The sequence below is a fragment of the Mastigoproctus giganteus genome, chromosome 1, assembly GCF_048544385.1.
Source record: "Mastigoproctus giganteus isolate SK-2022 chromosome 1, ASM4854438v1, whole genome shotgun sequence".
NCBI classification, from domain to species: domain Eukaryota; kingdom Metazoa; phylum Arthropoda; class Arachnida; order Uropygi; family Thelyphonidae; genus Mastigoproctus; species Mastigoproctus giganteus.
This window is the reverse complement of record NC_143575.1, coordinates 83598286-83624720: the sequence shown is the minus strand read 5'-3', so window position 1 is coordinate 83624720 and position 26435 is coordinate 83598286. Positions and strand designations below refer to the sequence as shown.

At 36.9% G+C, this 26435-nt stretch overlaps 1 protein-coding gene across 1 annotated transcript in view; it reads right to left on the bottom strand.

Annotated features, from left to right (window-relative positions):
* LOC150090947 (succinyl-CoA:glutarate CoA-transferase) overlaps nucleotides 1–26435 on the bottom strand; it is a 79942-nt gene that overhangs the window by 7196 nt on the left and 46311 nt on the right. The window contains exons 9-10 of the mRNA XM_090380784.1: nucleotides 20734–20831; nucleotides 9537–9639 (exon numbers count right to left, since the gene is read on the bottom strand). Of these exons, the coding sequence (XP_090236910.1) occupies nucleotides 9537–9639; nucleotides 20734–20831 (201 nt within the window). The remainder of the gene's footprint in view (nucleotides 1–9536; nucleotides 9640–20733; nucleotides 20832–26435) is intronic.

The window sequence follows — 26435 nt, the reverse complement described above, 5'->3', positions numbered from 1 at the left end:
ATGGATCAAGTAAACTAAATGTTCATGGCATCCTTACTCTTTCTCAGATGACACATAAATTGAAAATAAAGGGACATTGAAAAAGAATGGTTGCAGGATAGATATGCAAAAATTTGCTTTCAGCCAAAGCCTGATTGATTATTGGAATAAACTTTCATCTGGTGTTGTGGAAGTAGATAATTTGAATAAATTTAAGGAAGTATCAGACAAATAATTAGAGATGAATAAACAATGTAGTTTTTTTTTTTTGTCTGATACTATATAAGTTTGCTTCTTTGCATCGTTATTTGCCATTACTAATATTAAATTAGAGAAAAAAATTTGGGTGTCACCTTAATTCATACATTATGAAAAAGGGGGAAAAAGGTTAAAATTTTTATGAATTAAGGCAACAGCTGAATCTTTAAATCTAAATTCCAAATTTTTTTAAAGCATTCTTTTTAATTATGCTTTTGCAATTTGTGTATAATTTGGATTTAGGTAAAGCAATAATGGAACCTTAACTGTAATCCAAGAACAAGGACAGTGGCACACATGTGAGAATATCACAATCTTTTGTGGGGTGGATTTTACAGAACAAAGGACATCCATGTCATATTCATAAAATCCATGAGCCTATGAACTTTCCACCATGAACAGCCTACTTTATGTGACTACTACAGAAGTGTGCAAAAGACCATATGTTGTTAAGGTCCTGTGGATGGAAAAAGTGCGCTTTACAAGAAATGAATTCATAACAGCCATCATACACATCAGATACCACCAATGGTTACTCCCATCAACATCTGGGCAAGAATAGCAGGAGACATAATTATCAGTCTGTACATGTTATCAGATTGTCTTTGTAGCAGTGATTTGCATTTACTGCCCCTAGTTCTGGAATTCTTTATAACAGTGAAAATTCCACCTTCATTCATTTTATTAATCCCCCTCAGAGGTGCTTAGTTGGCAAGCTCTGTAACCTACATAATAGGAGTCTTTCCTCATACGGTACTCCTTTTGCTGATCTCAACTTTCAAGTTACCTGTCTTTGAACCATTTAAAAATCATGAAAGAGAACATTAAAGCTAAATGTCCTCTTTCTTTGAGACCAATGTCCTCAATTGGTCTAACAATTGCTTTATACAGTGGGATTATTACATCCATATCTACAGGATAACATTCAATGAATCATTGATAGAATACTATGGGCTTTCCTGGCTGCCTGTTTACACTGTTCAGAAAACTTCACATCTACCCATATCATAACTCCCAGATCCCTTTCTTCCTCCACTGTTTTTAATTCAACCCCAGAAAGTGTATAATTTATTTTGGGGTTGGTATTCCCAAAGTGTAAGACCTTGCAATTTAGCTGCATTAAAACATAGCTGCCACTTCTCTGACCATCTTTGAAGTCTGTTCAAGTCATCCTGAAGGAGCACTGCTTGGCACTGATCATTAACTACTCTGCCAATCTTTACATTGTCTGCAAATTTTGACATCACACCTTCTATCCGATTGTCAATGTCATTTATGAAAATGAGAAGCAACGGTGGTCTAAGAACCTATCCTTGGGGACTCCACTCCTGACACTACACCAATCTGAAGAATATCCATTAATCAGAACACTCTGCCTGCTGCCCTGAAGTCACCAGCAATCCATCTGCTTAGAATCTTTCCATCCGTTTTTTGACAATGAGGGCATAGTGCATATGAATTTATTTGTGACTAGAGGGAGATGCATTACTGCTGCTTACTATATTGAGGTTTTGGGATGTTTGCATAAGAATGTGAAGTGAAGATGACCTCAAAAATGGAAGGATGGCTGGATCCTGCACCATGACAATGCATCTAATCACACAGTGATGACAGTTCAGCAGTTCTTGGGTGCAAAAAAAAAAAAAATCACAGTCAGGCAGCAGCCTATCTATTCCCCTGACCTTGCACCGCCTGACTTCACACTGTTTCCTAAATGAAATGGTGGCTTTGGGGTTCATTTTGCTACAGTGGGTGACATCAAAGAAATGGTGAAGTGATCCTACAAACACTAAAAAAAAACACCATTTTAAAGAATGCTTCAAAGCTTGGAAGATCAGTGGAACAAGTGTATGCGTGTAGAAGGAAGGTACTTCAAAGGTGATTAGGTTAGTAAGACAAACTATTCACTCAATAAACTTTTATAGCAAAATTCCAGGGATTTTTTGAATGTACAGCATATCTTAAATTTGTACATAGACAATCAAATCAGTATTATTCAGATAGGTCTTAAATAATAAATACTGTTAATTCACTTAAAATAAAAATACTTCACTGTTTGTTAGTCACTGATTTTTAACTTAGCCTTTAATCAATAAACAAAATAAATATATATATACATCTCAGAAAAAAACTTTTAAGCTATTTAACACTAGTGTTAAAAACTTCAAATCTGATATATTCACAAACATGTATCAGCATGCATTGGCCAATCATGCACTTGAGATGCATCTCCCATTTGACAGTATCAGCAAATTAGTAGCGAGGAAAGACTGAAAGAAAAGGTCCCCTAAGAAAATAAAGTGTTTTTGTTTAAGTCTGTGAAAAAGTAAATCAGTGCCCCAAGCTCTTCAAAGATTTTCTTTCCTCAATAGCTGCAAAAACTTCAGTAGACTTTCATCAGTATCTGCCTTCGGTTTGTTTCCCCTCCATCAATCTGAAGATTGTTTATTTTTGTTTTGGCTTGATAACAGAATATCAAAGTGGATTCAGAAATATTTATAGATAAACAATTAGTTTAGTATGGTGAATGATCTGCTTGTATGGTTTCCTCAACATTATTATCAATAAACAAATTGCTATTAATGAAATCTGTATTAAAGGACAAAAATAGCACCATTTTGACAGGGCAGTTATGTAGAGAATTTTAATTTCATGAACACTGACCAAAGTTCTATTTAGGATTGCTGCTATAACTGATAAATGATTATGCAGCCTAACGGTTGGTATTAAAAAGGTAACCCTATTACATTTTATTAGCAAATTAAATAGATTAATATAGTTCTTGATTATGTTTAGCATTGGTATCAAGGTGGTAGATGACTTTCATCAACCAGTGAAATACCACCACTTTGCTTATTGGAGGCTTGAAGTGGTGAAACCCAAGTTTAGTCTCTAGAGCAAAGTTTCTGGTATCCCACTTCTCCTTCAACCCATGCACGGTACTAAGTACTATAGATTTTGATACCTTTCGTGTTTGGGGTTTTCATAAAAAAAAAAAAAATTTAACCTAGAATATTTCTACTCAAAACACATTGGTGGTTTTTTTTTTTTTTTTTTTTTAAGAAGCATTAGCAACTAAGGCCATATTGCTCCAGGGATATGCGGTGGTCATTCCCTGACCTTTCCACATCCTCCGTATCTGGTGGTCATGGACTCTACCCTGGTCTAATCAAGAAGCGTGTGCTTCGCACTGCTGCTCCTGCCCACCTGGCTAGGGAGGCACCCTCAAAACACAACACTCTCTGGTACCAGGTTGTCTAAAAGTTTTATTAGGTAGCTAGAATTTTTTGCAGTATTGGTCAAAATGCAGTTTCATTGTACATAAAAAAATTTTGAAATTCACAATTTACCTGATATCTTGTCAAATGTCTGATGCACATTAATTGCTGATCATTATCACAGCAGTTAATCAATAGCAGCCCTACTTTTTCATCTCACAGATCCTATTGGTTGAGGATACTTTAACATATGATCTTAAATTGAAGTCCTATTTTGAACCATTCCCACCAGGTCCAGAGCCTTTTTAACTGTACTGCACATTACCTATGCAGACCGGATAGAAGCTAGTGTATGTCTAACTGCAGTTTAAACTTCATCTAGTAAGTTCTCTAAGGAACTGAGATGTGGAAATTTGTGTGTGGGGGTGGGAAGATAGAGGGAGAGTCTTCAGGCTCCTGAAACTCATCTGCATGACACAGGCAATATGGAAAAACGTTATCCAGCTAGAAATAGTCATTACTTGGTTGAGAGTCATAATGGTGTAATACAGGAAGTCTGCAATAATTTTAAGGAAGCTTTACTTATCCAGACATTCCAAGTCTGATCTAGTTAGCATATCTACTTCAGATTCCCTGTCCTCTGCAGGCATATCTACAGGGGTTCTCAAGAAAGACAATTTATTTAGGATTTAAGTAAAGAAGACATCGTTGAGGATTTATACAATAAAAATCTTAGTGACAATGGATTCTCACTAGAGGAAGTCAGAAAGGAAACTACTTTCAGATTTACGATAAGATTGAGATTTTCATCAAATGTTCATTGGGTAATCAGTTTTACCCCTTGACTTTATAAATGTATCTCAACTATGCACAGAATTTTCTTGGACTGTAGCTCGCATAGACATCAGCCATTTATGATTGTTACCAAGTGTTTTTATGCTTGGGATATGAATATATGGCTCAGTACTGTACCCACACATCTCCATCTTGTGGGCATTGTGCCCAGAGTGGTCATGTCTATGCAGAATGCCCAAATAAAGAGGAATCCCCCTTGTTGTATAAATTGTAAAAGGCATAAAAGAAACTTCCAGCATTCTATTAAAGATCCAAACTGCTGTGAATATAAAAGAGCTTCAGAACTGGCATGACAAAGGATTTCTGATGATTGAGTCTGAAGCTGCGAATACAATGAAAACTGAATTTAAGCCGATTAAAGTTATGTCATTAAGATTAGTTCATAAGGAGGGAGTTTTACTAGAACCAGTATCAAAAGCTTATTTAATAAATAATTCAACGTCAGATTCTTTAGCTATAGTAGGAATTGCTACGGTAGTTCCTAGAAAAGATAATCCATCCATAATCATTTATGATGTTCCCAAAGACTTGAGCCAGGATGAGATACTAGAATCCCTTTCTAAATTATATTGTAAAAATTTAGAAAAGTTTGGTATTACATGGGATGAAGTCAAAAGGGAGATAACCTTCAGCTCTACGACTAAGTACAGAAGCACTATAACAGGGCATGGGTAGTTCTACATTGGATAGAATTTACTTGACTGTTACTTCCAGCAGGTACAGGTTGTTTACAATAGTCTCTAGGTGCTGCCTATGCCTTGGGTATGGACTTATGAAACAATATTGCTCTCAAACCTCCCTATCTTGTGGCCATTTCGCAAGAGATGGTCATGTACTGGCAGAGTGTTCCAATAAGGACAAAGAACCGTATTTTGTGAACTTCACCACTTGATCAGGGATTCTTGTTATCTGGAATATTTAGGGGCTATGGAACTGATACGAATAAGGATGGCCAGTGAATAATTGAAATAATCACCAATCAAATGGAGTTAATAAACTCACAAGAGGATCTGCACATGATTCTGTGGTGGATAGAGTTCTTGTCTTCAGGAATTAAAATCATGCAGATAAACGGCCAACATTCTAGGCTGGTGGCTGATGAAATTATGAAGTCAATGGATTAGAACTTGATTGATATAGTATCCGTACAAGAACTGTTGGGCCAGCATTCAATTGAAGCAAAGCTTTAAGATACTGGGATATCCTCTAAGTGCACGAGTTGTGCAGCCTGTACAAGAAGAGGCCAAATCAGGAATCATGGTAACCAATAGCGATTTAGATGTTGTGGTGATACACGGGTTGTGTAATCAATGTGCCACATGCATGATGAGTGCAACAACAACAACATTGCAATTTTATCTTATTTCATTATATTGTCTTCCATCAATGGATTTTAATAGCTCTTTGGATTACCTGGAACATGCACTATTTATGTTAAAGCCTAATCACATAATAATCACTACTGATGCAAATGCTAAATCAAGTCTATATCATAGTGCTACAACAGATGGGAGAGGTCGTCTGCTTCAAGAATTTATATTTAATCACAATTTATATGTGATGAATACATCCAATCAGCCGGCCACATTCTCTGGACCTATGGGGCAGTCCAACATTGATATAACTACAGTAACGTCTGGCCTACGACACTACATCTATGATTGGTGGGACATTTCTGACTGGACATCTAATGACCATAGAGTTATCTCCTTTTATGTAAAATATGTTATACCTTCAGCTAGTCAATATCGAGTACCAGTGTTGGTTTGGTTCTCATTGAAAACAATTGATTGGTCTGCGTTCGATGCATCAATTCTTATGGACTTCTCTTGCTGTATTTATACAGGATTCAATTATAAGAACAGCATACAAGGCTGGTAAGAAGAAAGTTGCTAGATCAAAATCCTGTCCTTGATGGACTTCAGAGTTAACAGTATTAAGGTGAGCAGTAAACAGGGCTAGAAGACAATATCAACACAACAGACATTGATCCCCTTCTGAGGTTGCAAGGTTGCATGAGGACTATATGTCCTTAAAAAACAATTATAGTAGGAAGATAGCTGATCAAAAATGGGCGACATGGACACTTTTTGTGAAAGAATCGGGAAATTCTAACCCGTGGGGTTTACTATATAAAGTATCATGTGACAAATTCAGGTATGTGGAAGTGTTTAATACTGTAACCACGGATATCAGTGAGACTATTGGTTGGAAGGACTCCGTTGAGATAATTTTAAGTAAGCTATTTCCAACTGATGATCCTCAGGAAGATACTGAATATCAAGCTGGTATAGATAGAGATAATCGGCTCTATGTAGCTAGAGAATATACTGTGGAGTTTACAATGGATGAACTTACAGGAGTTTTGAAGAAGCTTAATCTCACAAAATGTCCTGGAATTGATTTAGTTGAGAATATATTTTTAACAAGGTTCTATAAGTCGTTACCTAATATCCTTTTATTAATGTATAACAAATGTCTAACAGAAGGACTGTTTCCAACACAGTGGAAGATTGGACTACTGAAGTTAGTTAGAAAACCTACCTGGGAAGCCACTGTCTGAACCTAAATCATATCGCCCGATCGCTCTTTGGAAAATCTTGGTAAAATCCTTGAAAAGTTAATGGCATTACGGGTAACCGACCTGCTAGTGCAGTTGGATATGATATTGCCTCAACAATATGGGTTTATTCCTGGGAAATCCTGTGAAGATTGTCTAGTGGTGTTTCAAACGCATATTGAGAATTCTACATTAAAATATAAATTAGCAATCTACATTGATTTCGAAGGGGCATTTGATACAGTTTGGTGGGAGGCAGCGATGGCTCAGTTAAGAAACGCTGATTGTTCCAAGGAATTATATATGCTTATCAACAGTTACTTTTCAAATAGATATGTGCTAGTGAAGTCCAAGCACTTTGAGCTACGAAAATAGGTTGTGAGAGGATGTCCTCAAGGCTCCGGTCTTGGGAGCCTCGAGGAACCTAGGAACTTATTTGGAACCTAGTCTTACAGAATTTGTTGGTTCGCACGTTCCCTAATTGTAAGGTGCTGGCATTTGCAGATGATCTGACAGTTATAATTGCTGGACGATCTCACTCATTTTAGAATTGAGAGCTAGTAGTGTGCTGACAGATTTAAGTTCTTGGGCTCAGAGCTATAAGCTTGCCATTAGTCCTTACAAAACTAAAATAATGTTATTTAAAACAGCTTTGGATATAAATCGACCTCCTCAGATCAAGTTGAATGGTGTACGGTTACCTATGGTCATTGTTACCAAACTGGTAATTATTGTGGACAGTAAGTTATCATTTCACTAGTACTTATATTTAAGCAATAAAATCGGGAAATTTTCTGGTGCTATCATTAGAATTTCAAAGTCTGACTGGGGCCTATCACATAAAATACTGTTTCTGTATTGTAAGGCAGTATTCCTTCCTATAACTATACAGTATACGCTGCAGGAGCCTGGTTCCATAGAGTTAAAATAGCTAGGTTTCAGGCTAAACTAAATTCCATACAGCACATCATGCTTCTTAGTATTCTTCGAGTGTGCAGAACGGTGTCCACTGCCGTGCTGCAAGTGTTGGCTGGAGCGCTACCCTTGGATCTGTATTTGTTGTATTGTGGTTTTGCTACCATATTAAGAGGGGAAATTCCTACAGAATTTTTTAGGTGTGGACGAGTACCCGGAATCATCTGTCCAGGTGGCTGATGCTTCTGGGTAGCCAAGCGGCCAGAAAATTACAACAGAACACACACACACAAACCTACATCATTCACATATCTAGCCCATTTGTAGTAATACTGTTCTTCACAGAGATACGAGGTGAAGTTGAACTGACGTTCTAGGAGCTGCCCCTTACATAAACACATGTCCGCATATCCAGACATTGATCTATAAGCAACAATGGTCTAGTCTACCAGTGAAGCTTTCAATATTTCTATAGCACACAACAGTTATCTGGCTTTACGATGTTTCTCCATATTTGGTCCTGCCTCCTTATAATGCAACTGGAACCAGGATTTGTCAAACTCAAAACCTGTTCTCCATTTCCTTAGCAGGAACTGTTTTCTGCTACATACACACAATAATGGCAGGTGTCAGGTTTTCTGCTGCTGAACCAGACAATTGCTAGCATTAGAATAACTATGGCCATAATCCATAGCTGTAGTGTAATGTTACATGGATCATCCAGACCCATCTATATGCACATATAATAGTGGTAAGCCTCCAGGCTTACCACAGTTATATGTGCTTACCTCAGATGCTCACTTGTAATGACACATTTTGTGCAAGCTGCTTGTTTTCTTAAACATAAGCTACTTTTGGCACGCCTCTTCATATTTTAGTGCATAAACTCAGCACCAGAGCCACTATCATAACACCTGGCTGCAGCACATCTACCATTCTGCATTAAAAGTCAGTTAGGTAACTTTGCTACAAGCAACCTGTGTATACAGCTATATAACTTTACCACACAGCAAGTACACTGAATATTCTAGAAAACTGAGTGATAGTTCAAATAAATTGCTTAATTTGAAACTTCAATCTCACTAATAAGAAAAATCATAGAAAGCCCTTTTATTTTCTTTAAAGTGCTGAAAGATAAACAGTCTAAAGATTGTTGAGACCACAACTGTCCGAAGATTATATAATTAATCAGAAAAATTATCTTATTTGAATATTAGTACACTGAAAGAAAACTATGCTTTGAAGAATTTTATATTTCTTGAGTTCAAATGAGAAACAAAAGAGTTGCCTCAAATATTTAACCTTGTAACTGGCTTGCAAAAAAACAATAACAGTTGTCTTTACTTTAATAATTAATTTTTTTGAGGGAGGGGGGAAAAAAGGCAGGAAAAAGTGTAATAGGGGAAACTTTAAAAATTTACTCTTAATTCTGATATCAGATTATATAATAAGATCAAAAAACATCATTAGAAACAACAGTCTTCTTATCCACAAAAATATTTCCCAACTAACTGCATTGCCAAAACTTTGGGATGTAAACATCCAAAAAAAAAAAAGGAACCAAAATTCTGTGTAACGTTACCACAGCAACAGTGCTTTGATACCCACAATGCCATAAAGAATTTTTTTATGGACTAAAAGCTTTTCCAATTAAAAAATACTGATGGAGGCCGAAAGCAAATATCATACCGGATGTCTACACTGCAAAGTTATGGGGTGTAGACATCCACATTTGAATTATATAAACATACCTGTGGATCACTAAAAACTTCAGCCATGCTATTAATTGGTCCATGAGGGATACCTGACATTTCAAGGATTTGCAACCAATAACCAGTTGGCTCTTCTGAAAACCTAAAATGACACCAATATTAAAACTCATATTTAAAGGGAAGCAAGAAGAAAACTATGTTGAGTAACATAAACATTTCATTATATTTCAGGCATATTCAATTTTTTTCTTAAATTAATTGAATTTATCCATTTTATGTGATTAACAGAAGTGAAGAGTAATTGACTTTTAACCAATTAATTGATTAACAGTTAATATAATATGCACTAATTTTTGTAGTGTGCCTATTTCCTCTTGGATTTCAATTTTTATTGAAATCCAAGAGGAAATACAGCTTTTATTACACAAATCATCTGCGATTAACAGAATAAAGAAAACTAGTAATAATTCATTACTAGTTGTCTTTTTCATTATTTTTATATAGTGAGGATATTTTTATATAGGGCCTCCACAATATGGATCTCATATTGTGGAGGCCCTTCACAAGGAATTTCCTTGAAATTGCATTACTCTAAATAAAAGGCACTGCATAAAGTGTGTGCCATTACTGAGGCTTTGGTTCTGACTCTAAATGGAGTTATAATTGCAGTTATCAACAGATAAGAAGGCACTATAAAAGCTGGTTGATTTTGTGTTTAATGGCATATTGGCAGCTCAGGCCATAGTGTGCAAAGTCAAAGCTGCAAAGGAGTGAACAACCCACTGACTAAGAAGCAAACCTAGTTTGCTTGTTGTTACATACATAAATAGACTATGCCCTACTTGTAAAATAATGTTTTATATCTCTCCGAATATGAGCTGTATGCCTTAAATTTACTTAGTTTTTAATCTATGATCTTGCATCTCACATATTACAGATATATCTCATTATGTGCCTACTGAAGCTCCAAAAGAGCAGCCATACACAGTCTAGATAATAATGCATACTTTAAATAAAAAGCAGTATACTTCCCCATTGGAAGAGTACTTTTATTTAGAGCAGTACTATATATCAAGGCAACTGTGGTGAAGGGCCAACGTAACAGGATCGATTCACTAAGTAGCAAATGTAATTTGCTCATTGCTATGTACATAAATAAGTTATACACTACTTGTCCACTTCTTGAAATATAACATTAACTGAAACATTTGAAAATTGTACACACTTCTGCATTCAGTTTGTCTTGAGGACACTTTGATCCTCTCCTATCACAGAGACCAACTGTTGGTCTTCAAGGCTTGAGCTTATGTTCGCAGAAGACACTATTATTTGAAAGTGACTTAATTGCGTACATCATTTTTAATTTTAATATATATAATATAAGTTTTAATTATATTGCAGATTTACCTTTTCAGCAACACTATTTCTATTAAAACAATATCAGAATTTAAATAGACGAATGGATAATGTAGTCTCTAGTGAGAGACTAAGTCCAAGACTTGAAGGCCAAAAGTCTGTCACCAGAGGGACCAAAGTGTCAGATTAAAACTAATGCATGTAATTTTCAAATTACTTCAATGTCTGCATTGAAATAACCCTTCAACCTTTACTGCTTTAAGTGTAAGTTAAATGAAAATACAACGCTACAAATTGGATTTGCATTTATAAGTAACTTAATGGAAATATTTTGTAGACAAATAAGACCAACAACTTTTCAAATGAAGAACACCTAAAATGGTAATTAAATGAACACTGGGAAAAAGGGGCAATCACAACTGTCTAAAAATCAGTCAAGTTTCATTTAATAACATCAGTAAGCAGATCTGGCAGAATGTGGCAAATCAGAAACAGCAGACATCATTCACTTGTCAATTTATTTAATCTGTAAGCTCCATTCCCAGTGATAAGTTTTCTTTTTGTTTTTTTTTTTTAAACCAAAAACTGGAAGAACAAAAAGAACTGAAATCTTTCAAAAAAGATAAAAGCATACGCATTAGCAATTGAGACAAAGATAGCAATACTGATGGCAAATGATGCAAGAAAGCAAGCTTATATAGCATCAGCAAAAAAAAAAGTTCATCCATCTATACCTCCAAGAATTTTTCAAGTTCTATTTATTCAACCCATCCACTTCCACAACAACAGATAGAAGCTGTCCTAACAATCAACCACCCACTGGCTGAAGGCAAACTTCTACACATCTATCCTGCAAGCATCCTTCTTCAACTTGAATTTATGCCCCCTCATGTGTGGTCTCAGCAAGCAAAAGAATACCATTAACATTCACTCAATCCATTCAAGGCTTTAAGCACCTCAATCCCCCTATATGAATTGGTGCATAGTCTTGAGACATTGCAATTTGAAGAACTGAAGCCTTTCTAGGTAAGAGCACCCTTTTGTTCCCTTCAGCATTCTGATTGCCCTTCTCTGCACTTGTTCCAACAGATCTACATCACCTCTTAACATGATGCCTCTATATCTGTATACAGTACTCAAGATGCAGCCTAACCCTTAGACAAAGGGATAATCACCTCCTTATCCTTGCTAGCAAAGCTTCTGTATATCATTGACAAAACCCCATGAGCTGTCCTGGTAGCATGCTTGCACTGTCCAGAAAATTTCATGTCTCACTGCACAATTACTCTAGGTCTTTTTCATTCTCCACTAAGCTGAATGTAGTACCAGACAGTTTATAAGTTGCACTGGGTTACTGCTACCCATGTTGACTGTCATTAACCACCCTGCCAACCTTTGCGTCATCTGCAAAAATTAGACAATAAACCTGATATACCTTCATTGATATTATTAATAAATATTGAAAACAACAATGGACCCAGCACTGAACCCTGGGGAACTCCACTAATAACATTAGCCCATGAAGATCAATGCCCATTGATAACCCTTCTCTGTCTTCCAATTAACTATCCCTTTATCCATAGCAATAACTTGCCCTTAATGCTATATTGCTTCAGTTTGTACAGCAGTCTTTTATGTGTAATGGTATCAAAAGACTTCCTGAAATCCAAGTACATGATGTCAAAACTATTTTTTTGCATCCTGTTCATTGGTCACTGCATCATAGTAACTTATAAGACAAAACTGCCCTTTGACAAATTCATGTTTTGATTGCAGTATAATTGCATGCCTGTCTAAATGGTCTTGCATTACTTCTTTAGCCAGCGATTCCATTATTTTTCCTGAAACAGACGTTAAGCAAATAGGTCTAATTGCCCATGTTGCCTTTTGATCCCCCTATATGAATTGGGGATATATTTGCACTTCTCCATAGGTACCTTCCCAGAATCCAAGGATGCTCTTGTAATTACAGCAGGCCCTTGTTATAACACAGTTTGCTCTACGCTGATTCGCTATAACGCTGCTCTTATATTATAACCCATATCTCACTCTAATGCTGTCACAACTCCCTATACTCTTTTAACAGATTAAATTTTTGGCATGTTTAACGAAAATGTTTCACCTGATGTAGTTAATAGCTTGAAAATGAATAGAAAAACAGCATTAAAAAGTTTCCCATGCCGCCATGCAAAATTTTCCCATGCTTAATGAAATTTTCTTCCATGCTAATTTGATTGAAGCATGGTGGCTTGTTACATAGTTCCAAGATCAACATTTTAAAAAATGATGAAGTATATCGCTTGTAATATTTGTATTATATGCATTTATCCAAAGTCTAGTCATCACTCAGTATAGTGTTAGGTAATGGACAGTTTACTCGAACATTGTATAATAATTAATGCAATGCAGTTACACTTTCGAAGATGAATAATGGCGGATAAGAATTAAAAAGCAACAACGTCTGGATGTGGTATGAAGCCTACTAAGGTAAGAAAAAGACTGACTTTTAAAATTAAATTATACGTTTTGAAGCGAATCGATTCCGTTCAACGACAAGTAGATGTGTGCAATCATTTAGGACTGGCAGATTCAACTGTAAGAACATTTATAAAAAAATAAAGAATTAATTATAGCGGCAGGAAAGACAGCTGTTCCACTGCAAACAACTAAATTAGTTATGGCTAGGCTGGCTTTTATAATTGAAACGGAGAGACTTCTAAATAATTTTATTGAAGCAATATCTTATATGATGATCTGAAGAAAGCTCACCTAAAAAAAAAAAAATGTGAAACCATTTAAAGCTAGTAAGGGCTGGTTCAATAGATTTAAAATTCAGGGAGAAGCAGCCAAAACTTTAAAAAAAGAACTTCTTAAAATTATTGAAGAGAGGTATTATACTTCTTAACAACTTTTTAACATAGATGAAACGGGACTTTTTTGGAAACAAATGCCTAAAAGAAGTTTCATATCGAGAGAACAAAAAAAAACATGCCAGGCTTCAAAGCAGTGAAGGATCAGTTGACTTTATTGTTGAGTGGTAAAGCTGTGGGGGAATTTAAAGTAAAACCCCTTTTAGTTTACCAGGAAGACAAAGTACAACCAAAAATTGACCAAAGATACGAAAACTCAACAGCCCAGGGCCACTGGATTAATAAATTCATGATTTTAATTGGCATTTTAAGTTTAATATGTAATGTAGAATATTTTATATGTACAGATTTTTAAGCAGGGGTCACCTGTATGGCTAAGGGTTTTCTTACCTCATTTGCTGCCTTCCTTAATACAATTGGATAGATTCCATTTGCCTCAGGTGCCTTTTTTTATGTTCATCCTCAACAATTTCTCCTCCAACTTTCCTTTTAAGTTATTACAAAGTCATTTAGCTCCTCATCAGAGTTTGATAAACTTCTAGCATCTCCTTCCCTAAAGGATTCCGCATGTGTGAATGCAGATGCAAAATACCTATTTAATTTGTCTGCAACCCGAGCAGGGTCACCAACAGTTAACCCATACAGATCAAGTGGCCCAAAGTGGTTCAATCCCTTCCTTCTACTGTGAATATAAGCATAGAAGTCTTTGCTATTTTTCTTTGCATTTTTTGCCAGAGACTTCTCATAATCTCCTTTGTGGCTTGATTACAGACTAATTTATATCTACCATAAGCTTTTGTATCACCTAATAATTTATATACATCCCATGCACTTTTCTTCTCTGCCATATGTTTCACTAGTTCATCTGACATTCATTTATATCTAAGCCTTGAACACTATTTCTTTGTTGGTATGAGAAGCCTAGTAGCTTCTTTGTTTACTTCCAGGGAAGTAATCAAAGAAACCCACACAACACTAAAATAATTTTACCAAAACTGAAACACGAGTTGTCACCTCACAATAATATATATAAAAAAAAAAAATATATATATGTCCAAATTAGATAAGTTATAGTGTAATGTAAGTCCCTCCATAGTTTGAAAATCGATGTAACCACTGGTCAAACCGTACCTCCAGTATACATGAAAAATACATGAAAAATATAAAATATTAGGTTAATTAACATAATAAGCCTTACATGGGAACCCATTTTGCAAGAGATTTTGTCGAGGGCCAAACCCCTACAAAATGACAAACCCATGTTAGACCGAGCCATCGGTTTCTGTTATCATCAGCCTGTATGCCAAATCCAAATATCCATAATAATGGATAATTCATCTAATTTAAAATTAGGTTATAGTATAGATATAAATCAGTATAAATCTAGCCGTCCAAAAAGGGGTATGTCTAACCAAAATTTGTACGAATACAGGCTGGATGATATTTAGCCCGACCGATCGCTGCAACATTATAAGCACAACTGAGAAATTATTAATATTTGCTGAACAATTTGCAGAAAAAAGGGCTAAATTAGCTAACTAAAGGCGAACGGAAAGCAGTGTAGTTAAAGCAATAGTACCTCACTCCCCCTCGAATTACTCTAATAGTTCGTGAGATATGAAAAAATAAGGCAAGAGGATAGATAAAAGTGAAACAGAAAAGGAAAAGCAATTTATCGATATTACATCGGATATAACCGGGAGTGTAACTTCCCGACCCTAATAGTAGGGATCCTGGTTAAGTAGTACGAGCCGGTAAAATATATCAATAGAATGCGAAAAGAAACAGAAAAAAACAGAATGGCTAATTTCTAAGAAAATTTACTATAAATCTAACGTCAAAATATCAAGTAGTGGCGAACTATATGTAAAGCGTTAAAAAACAACAAAGGAGGGAATGTCGTTAAACAACAAAGGAGGGAATACTGTAGAACCAGTATGTTCCCGTCAAAGAATCTACATTACATACATTACCGTAGCCCAAGGCGGGAAAAAACTAAACGCCTGCAGCTAACGCACTAGACGTTTATATCTTCTGCGTATACTGCGCCACCTAAGATTTGTCCGATAATAGCCAAGTTTGTGATGAACCAAAAGTATAATAGCGCCCTCTATAGTAGAGAAAACAAAACCAATAATTCTCAGATGTCGAAGAGAAATCTTAGTAAAATATAAACTAATTAATTCCTACTGTAAAAACACATATAGATACCACTTTTCTAAGGTGTAAGCTATATATAGTGTGTTTATGCAGCAGTACCTAGTATGTACATGTATATACAAAGGCTAATTAGTAAACAACTCGCTCCATAGATACCGATGTATAAAACCGATAATAATTCCTTTAAAACAGAGAAACTATACCAGATAATAATTCCTTTAAAACAGAGAAACTATACCCCGTACGTATAATTCAATATACAGTATGCCTAATAGCTTCCATGGTATCCAACTGGTTTAGATCATCGTGGTATATTTTTAGGGCTATGGACAAAGCAGTACTCATATGTTTCATAATGAAATTATGTGGGAAACTTTTATCTAATAAATTATGCTTAAGATCAATCAGTGCGTCTATAACATCACTTTTATTATTACAGATATATAATCTTCTGATACCTTGTGTCACTATTATGTTTTTAAGAATACGTATTGAGATATTTGTACCCCAACTAGTTAGGTCTATAGTTTTGAAATTGAATTCTTTGCGTTTGTCAAATACCTTGGTAGTTAGGTTATTATTCTTAATATGAATGTCTATATCCAGATATGCAGCTTTACAAGAGTCACTCTTGTTAGTGACCTCTAGAACCAAATCCTGCGGGTAGTGTTTAACTGCTTCTGTATGAAAGTTAGTATAGTTGAACACAATTAAGTCATCTATATATCTGAACATATTGATATCTTTATCGAAGTTGTTTTCAAAATGGTGTAGATATAGATTGGCAATGAGACACGAGTTACTCGCCCCCATAGCTATGCCGGTATGCTGTATGAAAATATTGCTACCATTATAAATATAGCTGTTGGAAATACAAAGGTTAAGTAGGTTATCCCAGTAATTATGTTGGCAGGGTAAAATTTCGCTATATTCTGTGAAATAATTATTTAAAACCAATTTTAAACTATCTTGCGGGATGCTAGTGAATAAGTTTTTGAAATCATATGTATTTATGTGTTTGATGTTATGCTTATTATTCTTTATAAAGGTTAAAATAGGTCTATTATTACTAATAATTCTAGTGAAATCTATAGTATTGAAGATAATCCTAAGCAGTTTAACTAGCTTACCATGCGGGACCTTTGAGTAGCTATGAGTGTTGGACTGAATATATATATATATATATATATATATATATATTCAGTCCAACACTTTGTTGTCAAACTTTACACATACTTCTGGTCAACCTTTCCCTATCTCTTCCATCATGCAGTATGATTGATGACTTTTGAGGTTATGATGAACGTCGTGGCGAGATACAATATTCCTTACATTTCGAGGGTACAGCTCTAAAACGGTGTTCGCAGGCCGGCCGCTAGTTAGTACACCGGACTGAACCTATTGGTAACTCTCTAGGAAGCTTCCAGATCAGCTAGTGTATAATCTTGCTGCCTCTACTCTGCCAGATAGTGACTGGAGGGAGTCCGAGTAGTGTGTATGCGGGGAGCATTGTCGAGGCCACGTTATGTCAAGGATCTGGGTATATTCTTACCACATGTACGCCATATCCAAAAATTTCATTACTTCATACAGCATGTCCCACCTACTTTTTCTTACTATTGAATACACCATGAATTGTCAAACTAATAGAGCTAGCTTATCTGCGAAAAGATCTAAACCTCCCAAGGACTTCCTAATTCATTTCACAAATATACGTGGTCTCAATTCTAATCTGAACGATGTCCATTTCCACTTGCAGTCTGCCAAACCCCATGTACTTTTTCTGACAGAATCTCAGTTATCGGTTGATTCATCTACTGCTCATCTCAGATGCCCAAATTATTCGCTGTATGATTCCTTTCGCCTCAAAGGTGGTACTTGTGCATATGTCCATTCTGATATTCCCTGTCAGAGACTTGGCAATTTGGAATCTCCTCTCTTTGATCTCTCTGGCTTAAAATCTCTCTACCTCATTGTGTCAAATTCATCTGTTGTCTCTACCGTTCTCCCAACTCCACTAATCACTTGGAGCTCTTTGACTTCCTCTCTTTGCAACTTGACTTTCTCCAGTCCAACTTTCCTAACAGTGAAGTAATTTTCCTTGGTGATTTTAATGTTCACAACTCCAGCTGGCTTCCGTTTTCTAGTCACACCGACCCAGCAGGTCGAGATGCTGAGGCTTTTGCAATTACTAATGACCTAGCACAGATTGTTCATTTACCTACAAGAATACCGGACAATCCTAATCATACAGCCAATACGCTTGATCTTTTTCTCACAAACAACCCTTCTAAGTACACGGTCGAAGTGAGAGGTCCTTTAGGCACTTCAGATCACAACTTGGTGATTGTCTCTTCTCCAATGGAACCTTTATCTCATGGCTATTCCCAACCACGTGTTGTTTGGCTTTACAAGAATGCAAAATGGGATGACCTGCGAGACTTCTTTTCTTCTTTTCCTTGGTCGGATTACTGTTTCAAAACTTCTGATGTCAACATTTGCTCAGATTGTGTCAGTGAAATTATTCTTGCAGGAATGGAATCCTTTATCCCACACTCCACTTTAAAATCTTGTCCTTTATCTAAACCTTGGTTTTCCAATAAATGTGCTAAGGCTGTCCAAGAGAAGAATGTTGCATATTGTAATTGGCTTGTTTCTAATTCTTCAGTTTCATTTTCTGCCTACACCAAAGCTCGCAACAGTTGTAAAGCAGTTATTAACCAGTCCAAACTAGAGTTTGAACAGGCTAAGAGTAGAAAACTTGCTTCTTGCCCTAATGGTAGCCGAGCATTCTGGTCTCTTGCCAAAGCTATTGGCCGCAACTTTTGCCCATCTTTGCTCCCACCTCTGTCCAAACCAGATGGTTCTGTTGCCACTTCAGCCAAGGATAAAGCTGACATGCTAGCATCCCATTTTTCTTACAGCTCATGTATTAATGATCTTGGTAAAACACCTCCCACCATTCCCAACACGCTCCATTCAATGCCTCCTGTGGTCTTCCGTCAAAAGGATATCAGAAGGATTTTGATGAATCTTGATGCTAAGAAAGCTCCAGGTCCTGATGGTATTTCTCCACTTGTTCTCAAAACCTGTGCTCCTGAACTTACTCCTATTCTTTGCCGCCTTTTTTCACTTTCTTATTCCAAAGGTGTTTTTCCTTCTGCTTGGAAATTTGCTCATATCCAGCCAGTTCCTAAAAAGGGTGACAAATCCCTCCCATCCAATTATCGTCCCATTGCAATTACTTCTACTCTTTCTGAAGTAATGGAGAAATCAATTAACCGCCAACTCTTAAACTACCTAGAAACCTTCCGTCAGTGTCGATCCACTGGAGATATTCTGGCTTATGTTACCCATTTATGGACTAATTCAATGGAAAGGTTCGGTGAAACACAAGTAGTTGCTCTTGACATCTCAAAGGCTTTTGATCGTGTTTGGCATAAAGGTCTTCTAAACAAGCTTCCATCTTATGGTTTGCCAACTGTTTTTAGTAATTGGTTATCCAGTTTTCTCTCTGATCGCTCACTGAGGGTGATGGTAGATGGCTCTCTGTCTTCTAACTTCTCCACTAATGCCGGTGTCCCCCAAGGTTCAGTTCTTTCCCCCACTCTTTTCCTCTTGTATATCAATGACCTTCTTCCATTGACTGGAAATCCTATCCATAGTTTTGCCGATGATAGCACATTGCATTCAACTTTCCATTTTGAGAAACCTTGTCCTGCTCAATCAACTTCAACTTCTCAAAAATCTGCTACCAATTCCTTAAATGCCGATCTTCAGGTAATTCTCCAGTGGGGCAAAGACAACTTAGTTGATTTCAACCCTTCTAAAACTCAGTCTTGTCTTATATCTCACAAAAAGGATTCTTCTACTCCGACGCTTATCTTTACTGACACTCCGATTTCTAGGCAAAATGATATATCTCTTTTGGGGATTACCCTGACTTCTAATCTCTCTTAGCACAAGCACATTACAAATATTGCTTCCTCTGCATCTAAAAAACTTGATTTTCTCTTTCGCTCTCGGCGTTACTTTTCTTCCAAACAGCTGCTCACTCTGTATAAATCGCAAATTCGCCCTGCCATGGAATATTGTTCCCATATCTGGGGTGGTGCCCCCAAAACCTCTCTCCGGCTTCTTGATTCCATTCGGAAGAGGGCAGTTAGGTTAATTAATGATTCATCTCTAACAGTCTCTCCACTCGCTTTCTCATAGACGCACTGTTTCTGCTGCATGCCTCTTCTACAGATACTTCCATGGGCACTGTTCTTCTGAATTGGCTTCTATAATTCCTGCTCTCTCTTTCAAAACAGTCCGAACACGTGCCGCCAACATCCATTTACTGTCCAACTTCAAGGCGCCTCCGTAGCCAGGTGGGAAGGAGCAGCAGCAGTGCGTTGCACACGCTTCTCGATTAGACCGGAGTTCGAGCCCGTCACCACCAAATACGGAAGATGCGGAAAGGTCAGGGAATGACCACCGCATATCCCGGAGCAATATGGCCTTAGTTGCTAATGCTCCTAAAAACCAAATAACAAACTAACAAACTGTCCAACTTCAAACCCACAGAACCAACTTTTCATCTTCCTCATTTATTCATTCAACTGCCGTTTTCTGGAACAACCTTCCTTCATACGTATTTCCTGAAAATTACAATCTACAGAAGTTCAAGTCCAATGTCAACAAATATCTTCTTTCGTCTTCTTAACCTCAAACCCAAGCACGGTACTAAGTACTATAGGTTCTAATACCTCTCGTGTTTGGGGTTCACATAAAAAAAAAAAAAAAAATCCCTGGAATACTTGGGAATTATGATTTTTGTTTTTAACTTGTTATGGGCCAAGACTTACCTAGCCGCAAGCTGTGGAACCAAAGATACTCTGTTTTCTACTCTTTCCTTATTACTCTGGTAGCGAGGATCATCTAGTAAATGTTCCATCTTGAGAAGCTATATAAAAGTAATAAAGAACTAAACTATCATAGATTTTATAAGAAAACAATGCACAAAAAAATAGTTTAATGCTATGTTATTACAGAATGAAAGTATCGTAGCTGGAAAATATACAAAATTTGGAGGAGAAATTTTAGCTTATTTTTATTTTATGCATAAAGCAGTTTAGAAATGGATGAATGCATGAAGTCTTAGTCTGCAGAAAGCATAAAGCTGTGTTACAAACATTCAACCCTAAAAAAAAATAAAAAAATAATAATAAAAAAAAAAAAAAATATATATATATATATAGTTTGTTGTTTGTTATTTGGTTTTTAGGAGCATTAGCAACTAAGGCCATATTGCTCCGGGGATATGCGGTGGTCATTCCCTGACCTTTCCGCATCCTCCATATTTGGTGGTTACGGGCTTGAACCCCGGTCTTATCAAGAAGCGTGTGCTACGCACTGCTGCTCCTGCCCACCTGGCTATGGAAGCACCTATATATATATATATATATATATATATAAAATAAAATGCTAAATACATTCTAACAGATGAAAGACAGTAACTGTATAATTCTATGAAGTAATAAAAAATCTTAACTGAAACGCTTTTAGGCTTATGCCTCACGCTGTGTGAAGTTTTTAACTGACGTACAAGTTTGTGCACAGCAAACTCTAAAGTAGTTGAGAACGGCATCATTTCAGGTGTACCCATATTGTGAATATCTTCACAACGAGTTGCCATGATATTGCACTACCACGAACAAGTAACGCTTCACCAATGGAGAAGACTATTGTTACTTGTTCTCATGAATACCATCACCCAGGCAGCAACGTTTCAAGGCTATTTGGCCTATCTTTAGTGGACGGGTAGGTACCCTGGTGATGCAAAGATGGTAATTCAGTTAGCATTAGCATTAGTTGAGGCATACGATGCAAAAAAGTAAGCTTATACAGCATCAGCCAAAAAAAACCCAATCCGGTCACTCCAAATGTTTGTCTAGTTCAACCTTAAATTTATTTAAGCTATCAACCTCAGGAAGTCAGTTCCAGCAATCATCTACCCGCTGGCTAAAGGCAAACCTCCGCACAGTTATTCTACAACTGTCTTTCCTCAATTTGAATCTATGTCCCCTCAGGAGAGTAATCTGAGCAAGCGAAAGAATCCCATTAGCATTGAGCCTGCTCAAACCATTCAAGGCCTTATACACCTCAATCAGATCACCATGTAGGTGCCTAGTCTCCAGATGCTGCAACTTGCAGAACTTAAGCCTCTCTTGGTAAGCACACCCCTATGTTCCTCTCACCAATCTTGTTGCCCTTCTCTGTACTCATTCTAGCAACTCTATATCCTTCCTAACATGAGGCCTCCAGACCTGTATGCAGTACTCAAGGTGTGGCCTGACCATTGCCTTATACAAAAGTATAATCACCTCCTTGACTCTGTTAGCAAAATTCCTATATATCATTGTTTGTTTGTTATTTGGTTTTTAGGAGCATTAGCAACTAAGGCCATATTGCTCCGGGAATATGCAGTAGTCATTCCCTTGACCTTTCCGCATCCACCGTATATATCATTGACAAGACTCCATATCCACGTCTTTTTCATTCTCCACTTCCCTGCATGTAGCACCACACAGTTGGTACATTTCTCTTGGGCTACTTCTACCCATATGCAGTACTTTGCATTTGTCAATGTTAAACTTCAGTTGCCACTTCTCAGCCCATCTGCCTAACTTTTCTAGATCCTGTTGCAGTAGCATACTGTCTTTACTGTAACAACCCTGCCAACCTTTGTATCATCTGCAAACTTGGACATTAAGCCTGATATACCTTCATCGATATCACTGATAAATACACAAAACAGAACCCTGGGCGAGTCCATGTAGAGCAGTATCCATTTATTTCCATCTCCCACTCAATCAACACTTTTACCATTGTAGCAACTTGCCCTTAATGCCCTACCACTCCAATTTGTATAGTAGTCTTCCATGTGCAACAGTATCAAAAGCTATCCTGAAATACAAGTATATGATTTCAAAATTATCTTTTGTGCCCAGTTCCTTTGTGACCACATTGTAGTATCCAATCAAGCTGGTCGAACAAGACCTATCTTTAACAAACCCATGTTGTGTCTGAACTATTAATGCAGTCTTGTCTAGATGATCCTGCAATGCTTCATTAACCAGTGACTTCATTATTTTCCCTGGATAAGAAGTTAAACTAACAGGCCTATAATTATTTGTGTCACCCTTATGAATTGGGGATACATTTGCACATCTCCAGTCCATGGGGACCTCCCATGAATCTAATATGCTCTTATAATTATGGCTAAGGGTTTGCTTAGGGATTTTGATTATTTGTCTTCTCATCTTTCAGTAAGTGCTTTGTTCTCCATTTTATATTTCTGGATTTTTTTCCCCTTGCTTCCATAGTTCACATATTTTGGAGAATGGCAGGTGATTACCATTGCAATTTGGGCAATGAGGAGTGCTGATTGTGAAGTCAGACCGAGTGTGCTCCTTTGATCCACAAATCGGACATATTGCTTCACTTTGACATGCAGTTTGGGAGTGTTTCGGGATGTATGTTCAGACACGGCAATGGAAATAGTCTGATTTGACAGACTGGTAAGTTAGGAGAGCTAAAAGTGAGAATTATGCTCCTTGCTGGGACAAGACTACTGTCTTTTCGAGTCATGATTCTCCTTGCTTGGATAACTTTTAGTTCATGTAGCTCCTGGACAAAATCCTCCTCAGCTACAGTTAATAAGTCCTATATTTTTTTATTACTCCCTTTGAAGAGTTTAGGGTGGCATGGAGAGTGATTTTTATTGAGTGTTCGACAAAGGTAGTCAGCTTTAATTGCTTTACATAACGTTGAGATTGAGTGGTCTCTACCAGAAGATTGCCTGACTGGAGTCACCTTACTAATTTTGGTAAACCTGCAGCAGACTCAATGCATTTCTGCACAAGGAAGGGAGATAACTACTCAGAGGCTGGTCTGATAAAGAGTATAAAATTAGGAATGATGGTATCTTCTCTTGAGGGGATGGTTCAACCTCTTGGGTTGAGAAAAGTCATTTTCTGTGACTTGTTTCTAGTCTTGAGCTCAGTGGCTCTGAAGGCGGAAATGTATTGTTATCCATCTTCGCTCCTTTCAGCTGTGAGAGAGTGGATTTCTTCTCCCAGATTTCTAAGCTCTGACAGGGAGGCAGGAGCAGTGCCACTAGAGCGGTCAAGCAGTATAAAAGTTAGTTTAAAGGAAAAAAGAAAGATGGTTTTCCTTCCTGAAATTTGCTTGCAATTCATAAGACTAAGTTTGTGATTAATTAGTAGGAAAGAAAGAAAAACAAACTTGAACAAGAACTGCCTCTTTGAGTAAACGCTCTATAAATCACTCAGAAAAATCATTTGATTACTATAATGCTTGTCACCTGGGGACCAGCACAATGGAATTTTCTGCAAACATTCACAATGAAATAAATATTGCTTCTGCCAATGAAACACAGTCAAAATAAGTTTATTAAAAATAAATTAAGTATCAGCATCCATGTGCATAATTTATTTTTTAATAAACTTTACTTATTTCAACTGTTTTGTTGGTAGAAGCAATATTTATTTTATTTTGGAAGCCTTCTTTTGTGAACATTTTAAGGCAGTCTGTCATGTCTGAATGGATTTCTTAAGTTGATCAAATTGTTTTCCTTTCATAGCATTTTAATTTTGAGAATAGCCAAAAACTCATATGGTGCCAAATCAGACAAACAGATGGGTACAGCATAACAGGAATGTTTTTATCAGTTGAAAATTACGGCAAGTGATGTGCGATATGGCACATTATCAAGGTGAAGAAGCAACCAATTTGCTTTTTTTCAGGTTGTTTATGACAGAGTACATTTCCTAAACATTTTACTCAAAAGTAGGCTGAACAGTGACACCTCATGGAATGAATTTTGATAACACCATACCCTTGCCATCAAAAAATGCAATTAGCAATGACGTTCAGATGTAATTTTGACTGCCTATTTTGGCCTTGATGACGATATTGTTTTCCACTTGGAGCTTTGAATCTTGGTCACTGAGTCATATCCATACTCCCAAGACTCATCACTTGTTATAACTTTTATTAAAATTTCTAAATATGACATGGCTTGCTTGAACAACTCAGATGAAATAAGGACTTAATGCTGTCTTTGATTTCAAGTGATAATACATGAAATATTACATGAGAAACATGAAAAATTACGAGATAATACATGAATCTATTTGGCAATTTTTTTTAATTTGAGTGAGTGATGGTGTGGACTTCATTGATGTTTCATTCATTTTGGAATGTTGATAAGCAACCACATCTTTCTTTGTCTTTGAGCAAAAAAAAGTCCCTTACAAATAAATGTCCCTTTGAAATCGTTTTAAAACTACATTTTTTCATCATAGTATCCTCTCTAGCCTGTAACAAGCATTTCATGCATTTCTGTGGATGGCTTTCCAAGTTTTTGACAAAATTTAATGTAGCAGTAGTTATTAATGGAGGCATGTGATGCAAGAAAGCAAGTGTATGAGCTTATGTAGCATCAGCCAAAAAAAAGCAATTTCACACGTCCATTCCCTCTAAAAGTTTCTCCGGTTCCAACTTGAATTTATTTAAGCTATCAACTTCCACAATGACAGATGGAAAGGCAAATTTCCACACATCTATTCTACAACTGTCTTTCCTCAATTTGAATTTATGCCCCCTCAGGTTCGTAATCTGAGCAAGCGGAAGAATTCCATCAGAATTCATCGTGCTCAACCCATTCAAGGCCTTATACACCTCAATCACATCACCTCACAGGTGCCTAGTCTCCAGCCACTGCAATTTGCAGAACTTAAGCCGTTCTTGGTAAGAAGACCCCTTCATTCCCCTCACCAATTTTGTTGCCCTTTTCTGTACACACTCAAGCAACTACATCCTTCCTAAAATGAGGCCTCCATATCTGTACACAGTACTCAAGATATGGCCTGACCATTGCCTTATACAAAGACTTAATTTTTCCCTACTAGCAAAATTCCTGTATATCACTGACAATACCCCATGACCTGTCTGGCAGCCTGTCTGCATTACTCAGAAACTTCATATCTGACTGCACAATTACTCCCAGATCGTTTTCATTTTATACCACACAGTTCGTATGTTTCTCTGGGGTTTCTCTGGGATAAATGAAGTTTAACATTTATCAATGTTAAACTTCAGTTGCCACATCTCAGCCCATCTGCCCAAAATTTTCTAGCTCCTGTTGCAGTAGCACACTGCCATTACTGTTATTAACAACTCTGCCAACCTTTGTATCATCTGCAAACTTCAACACTAAGCCTAGTATACCTTCATCAATATCATTGATAAATATACAAAACAGTGCACCCAACACCAAACCCTGCAGGACTCCACTAATAACATTAGTCCATGAAGAGCAGCGTCCATTGATTGCCACTCTCTGTCTTCTCCCACTCAACCACCCTTTTATCCACTGTAGCAACTTACCCTTAATACCATACTACACCAATTTGTACAGTAGTCTTCCATGCACAACAGTGTCAAAAGCTTTCCTGAAATCCAAGTATATGATATCAAAATT